The 17,167-nt window shown below is 44.7% G+C and overlaps 8 protein-coding genes across 8 annotated transcripts; 2 read left to right on the forward strand and 6 right to left on the reverse strand.

Annotated features, from left to right (window-relative positions):
• Positions 1–488: 488 nt before the first annotated feature.
• Positions 489–2,216, reverse strand: GLAREA_01779 (FAD-binding protein; the record flags this gene model as incomplete). Its single annotated transcript, XM_008088995.1, has 1 exon — positions 489–2,216. The coding sequence occupies one exon, from the start codon at positions 2,214–2,216 to the stop codon at positions 489–491; it is 1,728 nt and encodes a 575-aa protein (XP_008087186.1).
• Positions 2,217–2,521: 305 nt separating this feature from the next.
• On the reverse strand, positions 2,522–5,440 carry GLAREA_01780 (Oligoxyloglucan reducing end-specific cellobiohydrolase; the record flags this gene model as incomplete). The annotated part of the gene is made up of 12 exons (XM_008088996.1): positions 2,522–2,532; positions 2,588–2,668; positions 2,714–3,199; positions 3,249–4,006; positions 4,057–4,182; positions 4,229–4,258; positions 4,303–4,350; positions 4,445–4,724; positions 4,777–4,830; positions 4,878–4,994; positions 5,043–5,166; positions 5,213–5,440. The coding sequence occupies 12 exons, from the start codon at positions 5,438–5,440 to the stop codon at positions 2,522–2,524; spliced, it is 2,343 nt and encodes a 780-aa protein (XP_008087187.1).
• A 664-nt stretch (positions 5,441–6,104) lies between these two features.
• Positions 6,105–6,416, reverse strand: GLAREA_01781 (uncharacterized protein; the record flags this gene model as incomplete). The annotated part of the gene is made up of 1 exon (XM_008088997.1): positions 6,105–6,416. The coding sequence occupies one exon, from the start codon at positions 6,414–6,416 to the stop codon at positions 6,105–6,107; it is 312 nt and encodes a 103-aa protein (XP_008087188.1).
• A 400-nt stretch (positions 6,417–6,816) lies between these two features.
• GLAREA_01782 (Ribonuclease H-like protein) lies at positions 6,817–8,024 on the forward strand (the record flags this gene model as incomplete). Its single annotated transcript, XM_008088998.1, has 2 exons — positions 6,817–6,986; positions 7,127–8,024. 2 exons carry the CDS (start codon positions 6,817–6,819, stop codon positions 8,022–8,024), a joined length of 1,068 nt encoding a protein of 355 aa, XP_008087189.1.
• Positions 8,025–8,655: 631 nt separating this feature from the next.
• Positions 8,656–10,478, reverse strand: GLAREA_01783 (P-loop containing nucleoside triphosphate hydrolase; the record flags this gene model as incomplete). The annotated part of the gene is made up of 4 exons (XM_008088999.1): positions 8,656–9,117; positions 9,187–9,330; positions 9,380–9,748; positions 9,801–10,478. The coding sequence occupies 4 exons, from the start codon at positions 10,476–10,478 to the stop codon at positions 8,656–8,658; spliced, it is 1,653 nt and encodes a 550-aa protein (XP_008087190.1).
• Positions 10,479–12,218: 1,740 nt separating this feature from the next.
• Positions 12,219–14,161, forward strand: GLAREA_01784 (Clavaminate synthase-like protein; the record flags this gene model as incomplete). Its single annotated transcript, XM_008089000.1, has 10 exons — positions 12,219–12,574; positions 12,628–12,645; positions 12,697–12,763; positions 12,816–12,876; positions 12,935–13,028; positions 13,074–13,147; positions 13,191–13,319; positions 13,367–13,855; positions 13,906–13,977; positions 14,085–14,161. The coding sequence occupies 10 exons, from the start codon at positions 12,219–12,221 to the stop codon at positions 14,159–14,161; spliced, it is 1,437 nt and encodes a 478-aa protein (XP_008087191.1).
• Positions 14,162–14,680: 519 nt separating this feature from the next.
• Positions 14,681–15,118, reverse strand: GLAREA_01785 (uncharacterized protein; the record flags this gene model as incomplete). Its single annotated transcript, XM_008089001.1, has 1 exon — positions 14,681–15,118. One exon carries the CDS (start codon positions 15,116–15,118, stop codon positions 14,681–14,683), a length of 438 nt encoding a protein of 145 aa, XP_008087192.1.
• An 891-nt stretch (positions 15,119–16,009) lies between these two features.
• On the reverse strand, positions 16,010–16,793 carry GLAREA_01786 (UBC-like protein; the record flags this gene model as incomplete). The annotated part of the gene is made up of 2 exons (XM_008089002.1): positions 16,010–16,480; positions 16,536–16,793. 2 exons carry the CDS (start codon positions 16,791–16,793, stop codon positions 16,010–16,012), a joined length of 729 nt encoding a protein of 242 aa, XP_008087193.1.
• Positions 16,794–17,167: the final 374 nt, after the last annotated feature.

A 17,167-nucleotide genomic window follows, 5' to 3' on the forward strand; every position in this document is an offset into this window, starting at 1 on the left:
ATATGATATGCAGAAGCAATGATAAGAGCAAGAAGCAATGAGGAGAGAACTGGCTCAGTTGACGATGTTGTTCCTACTTCAAATAGGACAAGTGCACTGTTGTACTTGTAAGTGAGGTTCAACTTCGTTAAGTGTCGTTGATATGGTTAGGTACGGAAAGCGTCCTCGCTTAAAGTTACTCGACACTCTCTAGCCATCAGACCCACATATCCAAGTGAGAGATATCAGAAGGCATTTCAGAATTCAATGTTATTGAATGTGAAGGATACATGTCTAACTTCCAGGGAGTCTTTTCGGAACAACTCTCGAGTACTCAATATGAGCACACGTACAAAAGCGCCTTGTTTCCGCAGCGAAATCGGCAACTTAGCTTAAAAAGCTGTATTATCCACCACAATGTATATGCATAAACGGGGCTTGTGAACTAATTCAACATAGCGCGGTCTTCTATTACATGTAGTCAGGCTCCTGTCTGTGTTGATATTAATTTAAGTGAAAATATCATAACAACCAAATTCATCCTTGGCGCTCCGCTCTTGAAAACCAACGCACTTGAAGCATCCTAGCAACTCTTTCGGATCATACTTCTTCTTGATCTGCTCGAGCTTCTTATAGTTCTCCAGACCCCACCACTTCTCCCGCCAGTTATCTGTCCAAGGAGAATCTTCATTGAAATAGCTGCCCACCTCAGCACCATACTTCTCGATTAGAGTTTCAAGATCTTTGATAACGCTCGCTTGTTTCTTCAACGTCGCTGTCCGTTGTTCTAATGTCGTGTTCCACCCGATGTCGACACCGAAACTCAGACTCCATACAGCACCTCTCCACGCTGGCGTTGCGGAGGTAGACTGCGGTATGTAGGGATACAAAAATGGGGTGTCTGTTGGAATATATGGTGGCAAGCCTTGAGCAAGGGCATTCTGCAGAAAGTTGAGAAGATCAGATCTGCCTTCTTCAGATGAGAAGATCGAAGATGGCACCAATCTCGACGCGAGAAAACGTGGTGTGGCTACAGGAGCCTCGTTTGGAACCAGATATTTAGTGTAGAAGGTAAGCCAGCTTGGCACAACTTCAATGACCGCAGATCCGTTATTCGCCTTTGCAAAATTGGATGCGGCTTCCATTGAGGCTTCCGCTTCATTCAGAGATAGTAGAGGCGTGACTGAAATAAGTGAGTTAGGTCTGATATGGCCACCCCAGCCTTGCTTTGCCCATGGTAAGGAATTGTTGGTGATGATTGTGAACCATTTTTTGACGTTGGCGGATGTTTGCTTGAATGTGATAGAGACCACCGCCAGACTCATAGCCTTCTCTACACGGTGTGTGCTTCCAATAACGACACCGAATGTTCCTCCTCCTCCTCCTCTCAAAGCCCAGAAGAGGTCCGAGTTCTGACAAATGTTCGCGGTTCGAAACACACCGTCAGGAGTAACTATCTTGTATTGAACCACGCGATCAATTCCTAGCCCATAGACTGGAGAGAGCACTGTATGACCACCAGCTTGGACCCAACCTCCACTGACTCCAATACTAGTGCCATATGGACCAATGAAAGTCACGTTTTGAGCATCAGCAAAATAGTAGACTTCTTCAGTATTGACTCCAGCTCCGGTTGTGATAGTATCGGTAGGCGCAACTTTATGCGCTGGACACCCTTCTGGAACAAAAGTGGGATCTCGAGAAACTGCTCCCAGGTTGCGTGTCCAGAGGGCAAGCGATCCCTCTAAACTGCTTCTACCAAGATAATCGTGACCACTATTCTTGATGGATAAGTTGACATTGTTCTCCTGTGCGAACTTAAAGGTCGAAATAACGTCCTTCTCGGAACGAACATCGACGTAGTATTTCGACACACTTCCTTGGTTGCAGCTCTTGTTGACGAATGCCTGCTGATTGGCGGTATTTGTTGGATCTAGAAGACATTGGGCGGTGGTATTTGTTAGACAGACTTCATCTTGGTTATTTTGAAACCCGTGGTAGTACTCCGCCCGGAAACGAGAGTTGGTATAGTTTTTCTGTACCACTGAGCACAATCCAGGGTTCGACGGTATGGCTTCCCCTTCATACTGTGAGAAGCAGGGAAGAGAAAAAGGCTTCGCGTCATGCAGATGACCGTCAAGTGTAAGGTTGAACGCTGACCAGACATCGTGATATCCCTCCACGAGCACGATCACGTACAAAAGATACAGATATTGAGTGAAGTGACGATGCTTCATGGCGGACAGTGTTGCGAAAATTTAGAGTATTGTGACGACTGTAGAGTGACTCAGGCTAATATGAAGAACAAGCTGTTTTATTTGGGGATGTATACATTTCAAGTAGATGCAGCAAAGTATTTCCTTACTACTGGAAGTACCATGTACATGTACGCTGCATTGTAATGTATGCATGTACGGATATGACCCCGTTTAGTGGAACCTCTAGAGACTTTTACTATTCCTAAACAAGGCAATCCATCGAGAAGTTGCATGTCAAGATTTGCATGTAGCGTGCGTGTACAAAGTCGGGTGTAGCGACGGTGTTAGGGTAGACCTGCAGCTTATGTCAGATGACGACGAATGACTGATTAGCAAATACCCAGGCTCACACTGTGAATAGAACGAGTTTGCAAATTTGCAAGTCCATTGTGGGGGACAAATTTTTGGTCCAGTGTAAGAGCTTCCACCGCCTATATTCAATCAGCATATTTCTCCGAAGGAATCAATTGGTTTACATTGTCCGTACGGCGTACTTGTGCCTCCCGGGATAGCCGCGGATGATGTCGAACTGCTTGATGTAGCCTTTGAACTGGTGCTCGACGTCTTTACCGTTGTCAAAGTTGACGCCTGCGAGGAGCTTGATAAAGTTGAGGTAAACTTAGCGCTTGTTGTCCCAAGCTGAGAGGTACTCGACGCAGTAGAAGTAGACTTAGTGCTTGTCGTAACAGGCGTCCCGACTGTAGCGGTGGAGGTTGGAGTTGATCCAATACGAGAGCCATAGAATATTCCACGACCATTTGTACCAACATAGACAAGACCGTAAGTGCTCATATCTGCTCCAACACAGTTGGCTGACGCCGCTCCAAATCCGTTCTCAGCGTCGCTAATCATAGCCCATGAGATTCCTACATCTTCGGACTTGAACAGCGCGGTAACACCGTCGATGGTGAAAAATCCGTAGATGGCTGGATAGCCCGTAGATGTTGATGCAGCACCTAGAGCTATGTGGCTACGTAAGTAGATGCTAGCAGATATACGACAATTACATACCAAAACCATATCCGGCAGTCAGACCAGTGTATATTTTTGAAAAAGCTCGCCCGTAGTTGAGAGAATGGTAGAGACCCGTGTCAGTAGTTACCCAAACGTCACCAGCAACTAAAGGGTGCACGCGTATTTGGTTAACAGCTGTCGAAGAGCCTAATGAAGTGGTCTTCAGGAAGCTAGTCCCAATGTCTGATGACGCGTAAAAGCTACCAGCAGACCCACCATAGAAGACAGAGTTGTTCCTTTTGTCGGAAGCAATAGCAGCACCCAAGGGAAGGCTAGAAACCGATACAAATGGATTGGTAAAATGGGAAACAAAAGCACCACCACTCGACATGAGGAGGACTGTGTCGGCATCCGCCGAGTAGGCTACCTTACCGGGAGCCGTTGATGTCGAAGCACCATAGTCGGCGTTCCAGGATTTCCCAAAATCAGAAGACAGAGCGACCTTGATTGCCGTATCGCTCTCTCCAGACCGGACAATATTCGCAGGTTTGTTACCAGCATAATCCAAATCTCTTGTTGTGCCATAAGTTGGATTGTGGAAGGCCTGCGAGGGTGCAGTATCCAGAGAGCTGTGATAAAACCCGCCAATATCTCCAACAGCCGAGAGTAATGGGGGTCCTCCTGGCGGCGTAATAAGTGACAAAACTGCTGTCTCTTCGATTCCATCTGCCATACTCTTCAAAGTGACATTATGTATGGTGTCCCATTGCTGCAAATCATGTCCACCGTAGATCGTCGCTCCTGTTCCGTATAGCCTCGCGCTTGTCAGCACATAAATTTACCTAAATTAAGAAAAAAGCTTTACCAGTGATTGGAATCGAACGGGTCAATGGCCAGTGCCTCGACCATCCACCCCACTTGCGATACAAAATCGGCAGTAGAAGTAGTGTCTTGAAGCCAGGGTGCGGCAGAGATATCATAACGGTAATATCTGATAATGTGAGTAATTGTCAAACAATCTGGGTGCAGCAAATCACCTGTTCAGGGCGGGATAATTTGCCCACGCCCTATGAAATTAGCTTCACCAAGTAAGGTACAGGGGAAGAAATACCATATTGGAGACCACGTAGATCCAGAGTCGGTGCTCCGCCATATCAACCTGTTGTATATGTTGTCAGTGCATGCATTTAATGATACGTAATCTTCACATTATGATTTTGAGGAGAGACATAGGAATATTGTGGGAAGCATACTCATCTGGCCACCAACTATTCAAGGCAGCTACCATAAGTGTACCAGGCTTCAGCAGATCTACGCTTAACCCGCCATACCCATAATTGACAGAACTCATTGGGGTTGGACTGATGTCGGTCCATATTCCTTTGCTAATGTCATATTTGTGCACAGTGCCATTCGTCCCGTCATATGGTCCCACTCCATTAGCATATGAAACGTAAAGAACTTTCTCGGCTGGAGACAACACCCCTTTGTGAGGAATGAAACCAAATTGAGGCTCGCCAGATACCCAACTCCCTATTGATGGTAAGCATAGGAAATTCAAGCAAGCGTACCTAAGTAGTCTTACACGTGGATCCACCATCTTCCGACTTGAATACGGACTGGCCAGCATCAACAACACCTAGCGCCGTCAGCCTTGTTAGATTTAGATTGTGTTTATACACTTACCAACAAAGATACGGGGTGTCATAGCGCCTTTCATTCCGGAAGTTGAGTCAAAGGTAATCCAAGCTATGCCCACAGGATCTGAAGTATAACTTGAAGTCGAGTCTTGAAAATAAGTGCCTGAAACAATTAAGCACAAACCACAATGGTACTTTCGACAGATCTCACCAGGCCACTTGAAGCTAGAGACAGCTTTCCATGTTGCTCCAAAGTCCGTACTTTTGAAAAGCCCGTTGCCACTTCTGGCGCCAAAATACACAATACTGTTCTTGTTCGGATCAACCGCGAGTCTCTGCAAGATATTAACAGGAGCCCCAATATCTTGTACATTGACCTACCTCTCCGATTCCACGTCCTGGCATATTGCCGCCGACTTTGAACGGCAGAGGACTTTCCAACCACGTTTTGCCTTGGTCCAATGAACGCAGGATCGAACCCGGATTCGGGTCCCACTCGTTACTATACATCCCAACAGCAATATATAGACGGTCAGGTTCAACTGGGTCAGTTGCCAGTGCATCAACGCCCCAGTCGTGCCTTTCAATATTAGAATGTTTGCTAGACATATAATGATATCTTACCACTACCGAGATTTATTAGAAATGTTTAATAAGAAAAATCGTATTAAAAGCCAAGATCTGAAGATGCGGGAAAGAAACGGGAAGAATATTTTACGTTAGAATTGTTTGCCCAGTCGGTAAGAGCAGTCCAAGAATCGTCTGCATTGAGACGGTAGGCACCTCCAATGTCAGTTCTAGCATAAGCGAGCCCTTTTTTGGAGGGATTGAATATTATGCCAGGCACAAAACCTCCACCACCTAAAGATTATTGTCAACTATGGAACCGACAGCGTTTGTGTCAGAGTACTCGCCTCCAATCTTGACATTCTTCCACGAAAAGTGTTGGACGCTAATAGCGTTGACAGTCACCACAAGCAAGCCAACGGCCAAGCAGAAAGCGAAAGAAAATATCATTTTCGGGCAAAAGAAGTAAAATTCAGAGACCCAGAAATCGAAGTTGAAAGAGAAAATGAGGCTGCTACATTATATAATGAAAAGAGGCCTACAAATCTAGCGACTGAAGAATATCCACCATCTCTGCTTAAAGCCTAGCAGAGCGAGGATATTAACAAGACCTACGAATTGTCATTTTTCCATGTATGAGGAGCCTTGTATGCTCTTAGACGCGCCACTTATGTCCTTCAATACACGAATCCACGTTGTCGGGCTGTCAGTCGAGAATTGTTCCACGAGACGGAGATGCTCTCTGATCTGATCTTTTGACAGGCATTTGAGGCATATCGGGATGTGAGCCTCCGCTGTAGCTGTATGCGAGCCATTTACTAGTCGATTCGGAGGAAGGTAAGACGATCCGAATGCTAACGACGTGTGACACCCGACACACGTCGACGAGAGCAGCAAAGGAGAGGAGATGTTGTCGGCAACCGGCGCGGAAAATGAGCTGCGATTTAGCCGAGCATCTTGCCCCCTGGGCACTCTCTTGACCAGGAGTTGGTGCAGCTCCCAGTTCATTTGACTGCATTCTGTATGCGTATCAAAATCTAGATGCTATCTGGCTCGGTACGAATTTTATGTCACAGCAAAAATACTGACCAAACTTCCAGGTTGATGGGGACTTTAAAAAGTTCGAACATCGAAGCTCGCTAGCAAGCACGTGACTATAGCTGGCTGCGACGTTTATCCGAAAATACTGAAACCGGGCAGCCAGTATCTGTATCTACACCTGCAAATTTATATCCACATCAGAACGTTCAAAGTTCTTCTCATTCATCAACCTCCAACTGTAGTAGAAAGGAGACTGAACCCTTCATTTGCACCTTGAACTAGAGGCATTTGTCATCCCTCGACCCCTTTCTTTAAGAAAAAGACGTCGTAGCATATGCATCGGTGTACTACTCTCCCTTTTACAAGCCACTGTTAAAATGTCGCTCTTTCGTCCGCTCACGCTTCTAAACAGCGCGGAGCTCACGACTGCTATCAGGCTCTTCGCTCGACAAGACTGTAGTAACAAATCGAAGTTGGCCTCAAAGCTCTTCTCGAGAAACATCGCTGGGCCTGCACTTGGATCTAGCGACGCAAACAGCTTCTATGGGTACGCATTTTCAATCTCTTAGAATGATGTTGAATCTAGTTTGCTTCCTCTATGCGACAGTTGACGTACAACTGTGCGAGTGGGATTGCAGTGATATCATGTTGTGTTTCATTTCCTCATCCATGCTGACAGATGTGCAGACAGTTCTTATACCAGCCATCGCACCAATCTGACGGGTCTCGAAAATTCTCTTCTGGGAGGCGAGTAGCCCGAATACCTGTCGACCAAATTTCATCTGCTACACGTGACGCATCCATTACAATCCGACCAGCGACGGTAATTGATACGACGGCGGCAATGGCAGAGCTGGTCGATACGCTTGCCATGTTAGCATCTGTGGAGAAGGAGGGAAATCCGTGGTTTCATCTCAAATATAACGCCATGGAGCCACACCGCCAATTCTTTCTTATCCATCAACCCAATGGAAGCATGACCTATCTCATTGATTTAAACGCGTTTGCCGAACCAGTATTCTCGGTACCAGGAATGAAAACCCCGTGGACGATGAAGGGTCTTTTAGAAAGCAATCGTATCCACAAAGTCGTTTTTGATTTACGCATGATCAGCTATATCCTGTATAAGGATTTCAGCATCGTGTTAGATGGTGTTCAAGACTTGCAGCTCATGCATAGATTGGCACTGTCGAAGTCTAGAAAAGACCTCGTCAGCGGGTCGAAATCTATTAAAGGCTTTGTCCGTTGTGTTGATGACCTGTACAGGAGTAGCCGTACACCACAGAAGTGGTCAAAACTGAAGTTAGCCCTCTCAAAACAGAAAAGACAGCAATACAACTCCGAAAGGCTCACACTCAGCCGTTTCCGGCCCACTTCATATGAAAGATTCAGTCGCATGGATGCTCAATTGATTCAGTACCAAGTTCCGTTAAAACAGTTGTGCGAAAAGAAGATATCTGCGAAGAACCTGGAATTGCTAAAAAGTCAAACTTTGGAAAGGCTGCAATTCTCCAGATCTGTAGAATACTCCATGATCTCAAATCATGAAAGATTCATGGCAGCTCCCCCAAACCAAGAACAATAGTTCAGGTCAGCTAATAAGTAAGGTATCACAAGCGGGTAGGAACCGATCAGACCCCTACCTGGTCCCCTCGAACCAGACTTGTTTCAAGCGGCTCACTTCTTTGCGGAATCAGATCTGGTCTGGAGTATGGTTACGAAGTGATGCGAAGCAGAAGCAGAATGTTTGGGGATTTTGAGTCAAGCCGCTAACTTTCGAAAGTTTTTGATAAATCATGTTGGCGTCAGAAATGTCGCTCTTGGGATTTGGAAGATCACCATTGTTGGTCTCTTGTTGGAAGTGAACTTTCAGTGGAACGAAGATGTGCTTTTTAAGATGGCTCCAATTATCCATGTAAGATCACACCATACTTCATGGACGGATGCCTGCGTGAAACCTCTTCTAGTCCGCAGGTTGATCGAACCCCACACACAGATTTATACTGTCGACAGGGCATTTGCTTCGACCATCTCATGAAAACGGTACGCTCTGTGGTTTCATTTGATTCAACGCGCTCTCAACCTGGGAAATGAAAAGGAATACGGCCAGGGACTTTGTAGCAGTTGGAATTGGAAGAAGCAATTAGTGAAATTCTGACATTTTGTTCGACTACACATGCTAACTCAGACTTCAGAGTCTTCCCGTCGAAAGCGCTCTATTCCGCCATGACGCTCTTTCCACCATCAGTTGTCAATCTTGATCTGACACGTATTTTCAAGTAACCCGCTCCAAGTTTCTTTAAATCGTTCCCATCTTCGTCTCCAATTCCTATGACAGCGCTTGGAGAGAACAGCAGCGCTTCGCCAACCTTCAACTTGACAGTTTCAGTAAACACTTTCCTCTCCGTACTCAACTCAGACTTTGCGTTGCCATTCTGCGACTCTTCGCTTTCTATCAGTTTAGATGCGACACCCGCGAGATGACCCTTCAGGCTCAATAGCCATTCTGGGGATGTGAAGCGGTGGACTATAGTCACAGAGGATAAGTCCAACAGTGCGGGAGATACTGTGGGTTCCTGAGTTGAAATAATTATTCGTGTGCCAAGATGGCGTTGTAAACGAATTGTAGCGAGGAGGGTATCCGTCAGTGTGGATGCCTCCGCAGACTTATTCATGTACTACCATTCTCGTTAGAAAATTATCCTAGGAATTCATACAAACGACTTCGAAGCGTGGGCGCAACTTACCTTGTGCGCTTCATCTAACGCAACCACACGGCCTATCTTAGTATCTCCTTCTAGAAAGATGCTCAGACAGATATTGAAGAGTGCACAAGCTCCTTCGGGAGTGACACAGGGGCAGGAAAGATCAACAATGGTCAAGGTACCAGCCTACGTGAGTCAGCTCTCTTACTTCGAACAGTCTTGCTGCTCAGCTCACTCGTGGGGACCAATCGATGCCCTTAATCCCTTTCGCTTTTTTCTTTCCAGACATTGATGCCAAATTTGTTTGCTCTACATTCATGAAACTTTCCAATGTTTCCAGGCGTTGGGTCAATGGCCCTAATTGGGCGGGTGTCATGGTTGTGTTTCCGACCATTTGTTTGAACACTCCATAATCGAATAAGGCACCAGACTTTTGTTGTTTCATTCGCATATCTCGCAAAATTCGATAGATGGTGTGTAGGTATAGTGGCATGGGACCATCATCTTGCTTCACTGCCATCAGGTCAAGCATCCGCTTTGTGTTCAGATCCGTTTGGTTTATCTTTAACGGGACGATGTCGACGTTTAACTTACTATATGCCAACTTTCGCACTGTTAGCCACAGATCACTTCCTAGGAACGGATTTCTGACTGACCTGAATAGTTGCAAGATTCGTTGGCGCGCAGAGAACACGGACTTTGATATTTTTGTTTGACGCCAGAAATGCTGCTTCACATGGCGAGCCACCACGATCGGAGATGAAGGTATCATAGTGGAAAACCAGAGCCGTAAGTGGATGCGGTAGCTGACTGGCGACAGATGGAGCAAGAACATTCTCCAGCATGCAAGAAAGTGTGTGACTTTTTCCCGAGCCCTGACTCCCACAAATAAATGTGCTCGATGGAGTTGCGATGTTGAAAAAGATGCGAGGATCTTCATTTAATGTTGAGCGAGTTTCCTTGTCCATCTCCAAGTTGTCGCTAGCCATTGCTCCTGCGATGAGTCCGTACTGTGGAAATTGACGGTCTTTCTGCTTGCTGTCCTGCCTCTGTACATGCTCCATGACAGGCATCGTGAGGAGTGGAGCGTTGGTAGCTTCATGGTGATTTCGCTCGCCATGCTTGACACGGAGAAGCTCGAGATGTTCGAGTTTGAGTCTATTGCTTTCAAGCTGTTCTATTGTCAATCTTGACTGTGCTCCGACCATGTTTTCAATATGTGAAGAAATATTCGAAATGGCGGGATCTCTACTATCGACAAGTGTTGCTTCAAACGAATTGTTACTTGTAATTCTTGGGGTTGTTGCCAGAGCTTTGGGAGAGATTTTACTCATGCTTTGCAATGACAGTAGCTGGTGGGTTTTATGTGAATTCAAGTATCAAAAATATAAAGCATTTTGGAAACTAGCGGCCTTTAATGTCTACTAGCGGCTCTTAAGGTTTGTTTGCTTGGTGTATTGACGCCCTAACGTTTTGCCATCCTAAATTATTCGTCCGGATGTTATACGCTGCCTTCGCGTAGCAGCGTCTTCTGACCGGGGCTGTCGCTAAGCGAGGCTCGGCGCCGCGCCTCGCCCGATTAGGTAGGGTCTAGGCCCCATTAGGCTTAGCCGCTATTATGTAACCTATTTTTATATAACTTTCCTTAGCGCTAGCTCTACTTTAACTCTACCCTCTACCTCTTACTTCTATTTCTACTCTATAACTACTACTACTCTCTCTACTATACTCTATAAGTCTATTCTAAGCTCTCTTAAATCTTTATTACTAACGAGGCTTTAGCGCTCTTATTTTATAAATTAAAAAATACTATTTATATATATATTCTCTAGTAGTATCTAAATAGTCGGCTAGAATAAGATAGTTCTCTATAACTAGTCTTCTATATAAGTTTACCTTTCTATCTAAAAAGCCTTATTACTAATAAGCTTTTAGTCGCTATAAGGTAGTATATATCGCGTATTAGAGTAGCTATCTACTATCTAATAAGTCTATTAGAGTCTACTCTAGTTAGAGTAATAGGTATAAGAAGAAGAAGTTATAGTAAGTACTTTATTATTATTTAGTTTACCTTATTTCTAATAAGTCTTTTAGCTATCTTTACTAGCTACTTAAGAATAATAGTAAGCCTCGCGCTAGGTTAGTAGCTAAGTATTTTAAGTACTATATATTATACTTAAAGATACTATATAAGAAAGAGAAGAGCCAGAGTAAGTAATTTAGAGGCTCGTCGTCGCCTAGTTCGTAGGGTGCTAGGGGGAGGGGCTAGGGGGTCGCGCCACGGGCTAGCCGATAGGGGCTAGCCCCGTCCTACAGCGTCTAAACGGGCTCGTTAATTTTTAATTCGTTTGCTCAATTTTGCCTAACAAACCTCCGCTGAGCTTCTGTTTGCAAGCTAATCATTAGCCTTCATTCCCAGGTCAGGAATGGTGGAAGCATTTGATCTTTACAACTTAAAGTAGAACTGACTCTAGAGCTTGTTGTACACGTCTTTTACGAACATGTATCTGGGGAAGTGCAATATGGAAAGGGCATTTTCTTCATCAATTTTCCGTGATTAAATAACAAGCCTTCGTCGTATGTTTTTTAGATCCTGACTGAAGTGCAAAATGCTATTGTTGATTCTTCTGGTAATTCATTTTTCAACATTGAATTGTGGTGTTACAAAAGAAAATAATATATGATAAAGTGATTTCAATCCAGACTAGGCCTTCAAAAGTATAAGTCCCTAACGTGGTAAGAAAGTGCTGTGTGGAGTGGCTTCCAGTTTAAGGAAGCAAAGGTTGCAAAACACATAGTTAATCAATCAAGGGGGAGCCATTACCAAAAGGGACCCAAGTAACTGGGATGAACCCTCATATTGTGGCAGGAAATTCTGTCCCCTAATAATCTTGAATAAATTCAATGTCACAATTCGCCGTTTGCGCTGTTGGATTTCCAAGGAGACTAGGCCCACCGGAAGACTGACCCGCTCGGCCCGATGCACGCCGGCGGACAGCAATCTTGTTTGGTTCGAAAGGACGCATCTATTTCGTTCGACACTGCGTGTGGTTAAAGAACCGAGTATAATCACTATGAACGCAATATGGGCTTTCCGTTGTTGTGGATTGTTGTTGAGATCTCCATGCGCGAAAAGGCATTCGCAGCGAGGCCTGTATGCCCTGACGCGTTTCTCGTCCACGCAAACAACCCCAACTCCAACATCGAAGCCAGTGTCTGAGAATGCGAGATCTTCCGCCGTTCCTCTTTCGGAAAAGGTAGAATTCTGGAAAGATGCGCCTCGGGATGGGAGTTTGCACCCAAATCTTGCCCCCCGATATAAAGCTGGTGATCATATTCCAGAAAATGAATCATCGTACAGGCAGTCTACACGCCTCTACATCCGTACCGAAAATATGACAAGAAAAGAAGGATATTCTTTCATCAAGCTGTAGGTCCTCGTTGTTTTACCCTATTCTAGAAACACTAATAAGTATCGTGTAGACCACACTTTTGGTTACGGTATAGAAAACACCTTACTCATTGACTACATTATCTCTAATCCTCAATTAGTGATAGCTGTCGATGCCGCAAATGTGTCAATCAGGACACGATGCAAAAAACCTTCGATACGTTCTCGGTAATTTGTGTTGTGAGCGAAACTAGTATTCCAACGCTGAATACTTTGCTAGATCCCCAAGGATATTACGCCTGCGAAAGTCACTACTGAGAAAGAAGGTCTCCATATCAAGTGTATGCTAGATAATCTCCCGACCCAACAGTCAGACATAACCATAACATTCCACAATAGGGGCCAGCGAAGACGGACATGAAAGTTTCTACCCATGGGAGTGGATATTCAAAAATAAATACGAGCTGGTGCAAAATACCATCTCTGAAAACCAGTTAGTAAAGACGACGATCAAGAACTAATTTACTGACAATCATAGGAAAGTGTGGGGATCGGAGATTGCTTCTGATCCTCCGTCTGTTCACTATGATGAGATTATGGCCAATGATTCTGGTGTAGGCAAGTGGACAGACAAGATAGTAAATTCTCTTCCTAGCCATGTTTCAATCTACTGACGTTGTATGGAACACGTATGGATTCTGTTATGTCGACGGCTGCCCCGTATCGCCTGAACGGACCAAAGAACTTCTTGAGCGGATAGCTTTTATCAGAGTTACACATTATGGTACTTAGCTTTTGAACTCTGGAAAATCTACGCGTTAACATTTTTAGGTGGATTCTACGATTTTACCTCGGATCTTACCATGAAAGATACCGCCTACACCAGTCAGGCTCTTGCCGCCCACACAGACACCGCTTATTTCACCGATCCAGCTGGTCTTCAAATGTTTCACCTCCTCTCGCACACTGAAGGAACCGGCGGAAAATCCCTCCTGATTGATGGTTTCAAAGCAGCTCAGACCCTTGAAAGAGAAGACGAGGAGGCCGCCCACGTGCTAAAAAATAGGCGTATCGGATGGCATGCTAGCGGAAATGACGGAATCACTATCGCGTCTAAAAACTTTACTGTTCTCAGAGCTGAGATTCTACCAAATAACGAAACGACTGTTACGCAAGTTAGATGGAATAATGACGATAGGAGTACCCTAAATTACTCACCTACAGTCTGGAAGTGGTATGATGCTGCTAGAAAGTTTGATGAAATCTTGAAGCGAAAGGACATGGAATATTGGGCTCAATTAGAGCCTGGCCGGCCACTAAGTAAGTAACTCTCCCCCTCTTTGAGTATTCTTTCTAACTCTTAATCTTAGTATTTGACAACTGGCGCGTTCTTCATGGTCGATCGGCATTTACGGGAAAGAGGAGAATTTGTGGAGGTTATAGTGAGTTGATTCATTTAACTTCTTCTTGTGTGGTGTTCCACTTGATCTTATGCAATATATAATAGCTTAAACGACCAGAATCTGCATGCTCACTGACTTTATTTTAGTTAACCATGACGACTATCACTCTCGTTGGCTCAATACCAACTTCTCTCGATCTGAAGTGCTAGACTATACGACCTGAAAGAAGATGCCACTGTTGTTCGAAGATGATGTACGACGGTTATAGCGAGTAGCGATTTAATCCCTACTAACGCGTAGATTTGTGAAAATAGAACAAAGATGGACTAGCTGAAGCATGAAATCCTGTAAATCGACCTTATTGAGCTAAGACAATATTCACATGTGTGGAGCACTACAAAGGAGTAAGGGCGATCACTGTACATACGTCTCCTCTTTTAAAATAGATGTTGTCTTATACGGAGCGAAATAATACGAGGGCAGACTCTTAGCACGTGTCATCCCATTCATATTATCAACAAACCATTACACCAACTCTAAAGTAACAACCAAGCAAAACTCATCAAAATCTCCATATAACATTATCAGAATCTACCTACTATCATTATATCCTACGTCTCCCGAATACAATCCGTCAAATTACGGTATATCGTATAACGAACCAGCGTCTAGCGAACTCCCCCACGTGGCCTATAACATATAATAACCCTAAATAACCATAGCAAGACGGCCGGTATGAATCTTAATATAAACCCCAGATATATGGCTCAAAATCGTGCCCTTGCCTGTCCTCAGTAACGGTGTTCTGCTTTGCCTTTCCCCTCGGCGCCTTGCCATTCCCTTCACTGATGTGCGTATTCGGCGACGTACCCTCGTTATTGCTAGCAGTAGCCACTGAACTCATTGGAAGTCTGCCATCGGCTCTTTTTTGAATAATGTTCTGAGTTGCGTGAGTAACCTCTCGGTCTGCAGACCTATTCTTAGAATTCGTTCTCGAATCAGTCGCAACAGAAGTTGGTGGCAGGTCGTGGGCCTGTACTTTTGATGGCGTGCGTGGGAACGCGTTACCGGGAATGTCTCCCTCTAGAACAGAAGATGGTAATGATGGCGCTTGTTCTTTGTAGAACCTGCTGAGGGAGTGGTGTAGGTGAAAATATAATGAGATGGAGTTCATGGCCATGACTTCCTGAATTCTGGCTTTTGGGTGGAAGAATTTAGGATATGGGGATGTGGTATGGACGAGTGGCAGCTTGCAATATAATAGCTAAGAAGTTCAATAGGTTGAGAAAGTTGTGGTAATCGCTGTCCAAAACTTCAAATAGTATGTGGTTGTGACTGTTCTAATATAGCGTTGCATTGAAGTGTCATGACACGGTCTTTGTAGTCATAAGAACAAGTCTCAACAGCTTTGTTGCTATTTCACTGTCATTAGTCATAGCTTCACTGAATTCACTTAACCTCATATGTAACCTTCTTGTTAAGGATTCAGTGAACTTGACATAAAGATACGGTTCTTAATGTACCGCTCGGGGCAAAGACACCGACATGAAAATATCTAAAATTAGGTATAGTCTAAACATATTGGTTGTGAAAGCTCTAATTAACAAGCATTACATCCCACTAATATCTCTATACTGCTATCTCTATATCTTCTGTAGACTAAAAAATTCGTCGGAGAGTCCAAACTAATTCGTTGCACATCGCTATGAAGCGAAGTGGAGGGTATTGTCTCTCGATCACAATTAGTGAAAACAGATCTGGAGAACTACACAATAATTGATTGAATTCGAGGGTCTAGCTCTCGCTAAAGGTTGTAATCACTTGGTAAACACTGATAATAATGGAACGTGACAACATGAAGCAGAATAAGTGTGCCTTGTTGATTATAGGTAATTTAACTAGATGTTAAATGATTATGTCTTTCCCACAGTATTTCCCAGGACATGTGGCTTGAGTATAAGCTAACGAAAAAACAATAAGCAATACCCCGTAACGCCATACCCATGCACCATGAAGCCCGCGAGCAAAGATATAAAACGTCTAAAGAGATTGCTAAAACCAAGATAACCCTTCATGGTTCGCCAAGAAGCCTAGCAGTAATATCCCCCATGTATGCTTCCTCAAGCTCGTAGTCTTCTCCGTTGTTCTTATCAATATGGACAAATTCAAACGCCTCCACAACTCGATCGAGGTCGAATCCCATATTGACGAATCGGTCAATGAGCTCCTTATTGTACCCGTGGTACTTCTTCATTTCCTCCTCTCGCGACAGAGTCTGCTTGGACTTAGGCTTTGAGGTTGCAGATACGTGAACCTGGGGATTCCAAGTTGTATTTGATGGAGCAGCTGCATGCTTGATAGCCCATTCTCGTGCAATCCGCTCAAACATATCTGGATCGTTCATCAACATGCTTGCAACTTCGGCGTCTTGCGGATCCTTTGGTTCTGGTGTGCTGAGAAGAGACTGGAGAGAAAGGAGAGCAGATTTGATTGTGAGAACCGGTGACCAAGCTGTTCCTAGGGTATCGAGGCAGATGGCGCCCTATATCAATCAGCTATCGGCTACGACTTATATAATGATACAGAGATGGACATACCGTCTGGCTACTGACGTTGGGGTGCCATAACCTGGTCGAAAAGGACATAATTGGAGGTTTGAATGGGTAGTCTTGAGGAATTTTAATATCGACAGCGTAGGTTCCACCTTCGTATGGGGTGTCAGGCGGTCCAGGGAACGTCGCTCTCAGATGTGATAGATCCTGTCCATTTGCAGGCTCACAGAATATCCTGGAGTCTGTATCATTCTGTATATCTGCCAACTCCTTTGCAACTCTGCGGATACGGTTGGATGCCATGCTGCACTACGCGGAAGATGTAGAGAACCTGCAGAGATGCTCGGCGACGCAAGGATATATCGCGGGGTATAGGAGTGTATGCGAGACAATTTCTGGGTCGAATTCCTGAAGAATTTGTATGCAGATGTCGGACAAGGCGGAAAACAGGAGGAAGGAAGTTCAGTCGACAGCTGTTCACGGGAGCTAGCAACATCTGAATTAGCACTTATTACATCACGTAGTCTTAAGCATATCCACTCAAGCTAAAACCTATCCACTCATTTTTTGCATCGACAAAAGCCGTTGATCAATACTCACAAGAAAGGTAGGTGAATGGCAGAGGAGTAGGTCGTCGTCAGTTGTCTTTGGTGCCCAGAAATGGCGGGCGGCTGGCG

This window comes from Glarea lozoyensis, assembly GCF_000409485.1.
Source record: "Glarea lozoyensis ATCC 20868 chromosome Unknown GLAREA7, whole genome shotgun sequence".
NCBI classification, from domain to species: Eukaryota; Fungi; Ascomycota; class Leotiomycetes; order Helotiales; family Helotiaceae; genus Glarea; species Glarea lozoyensis.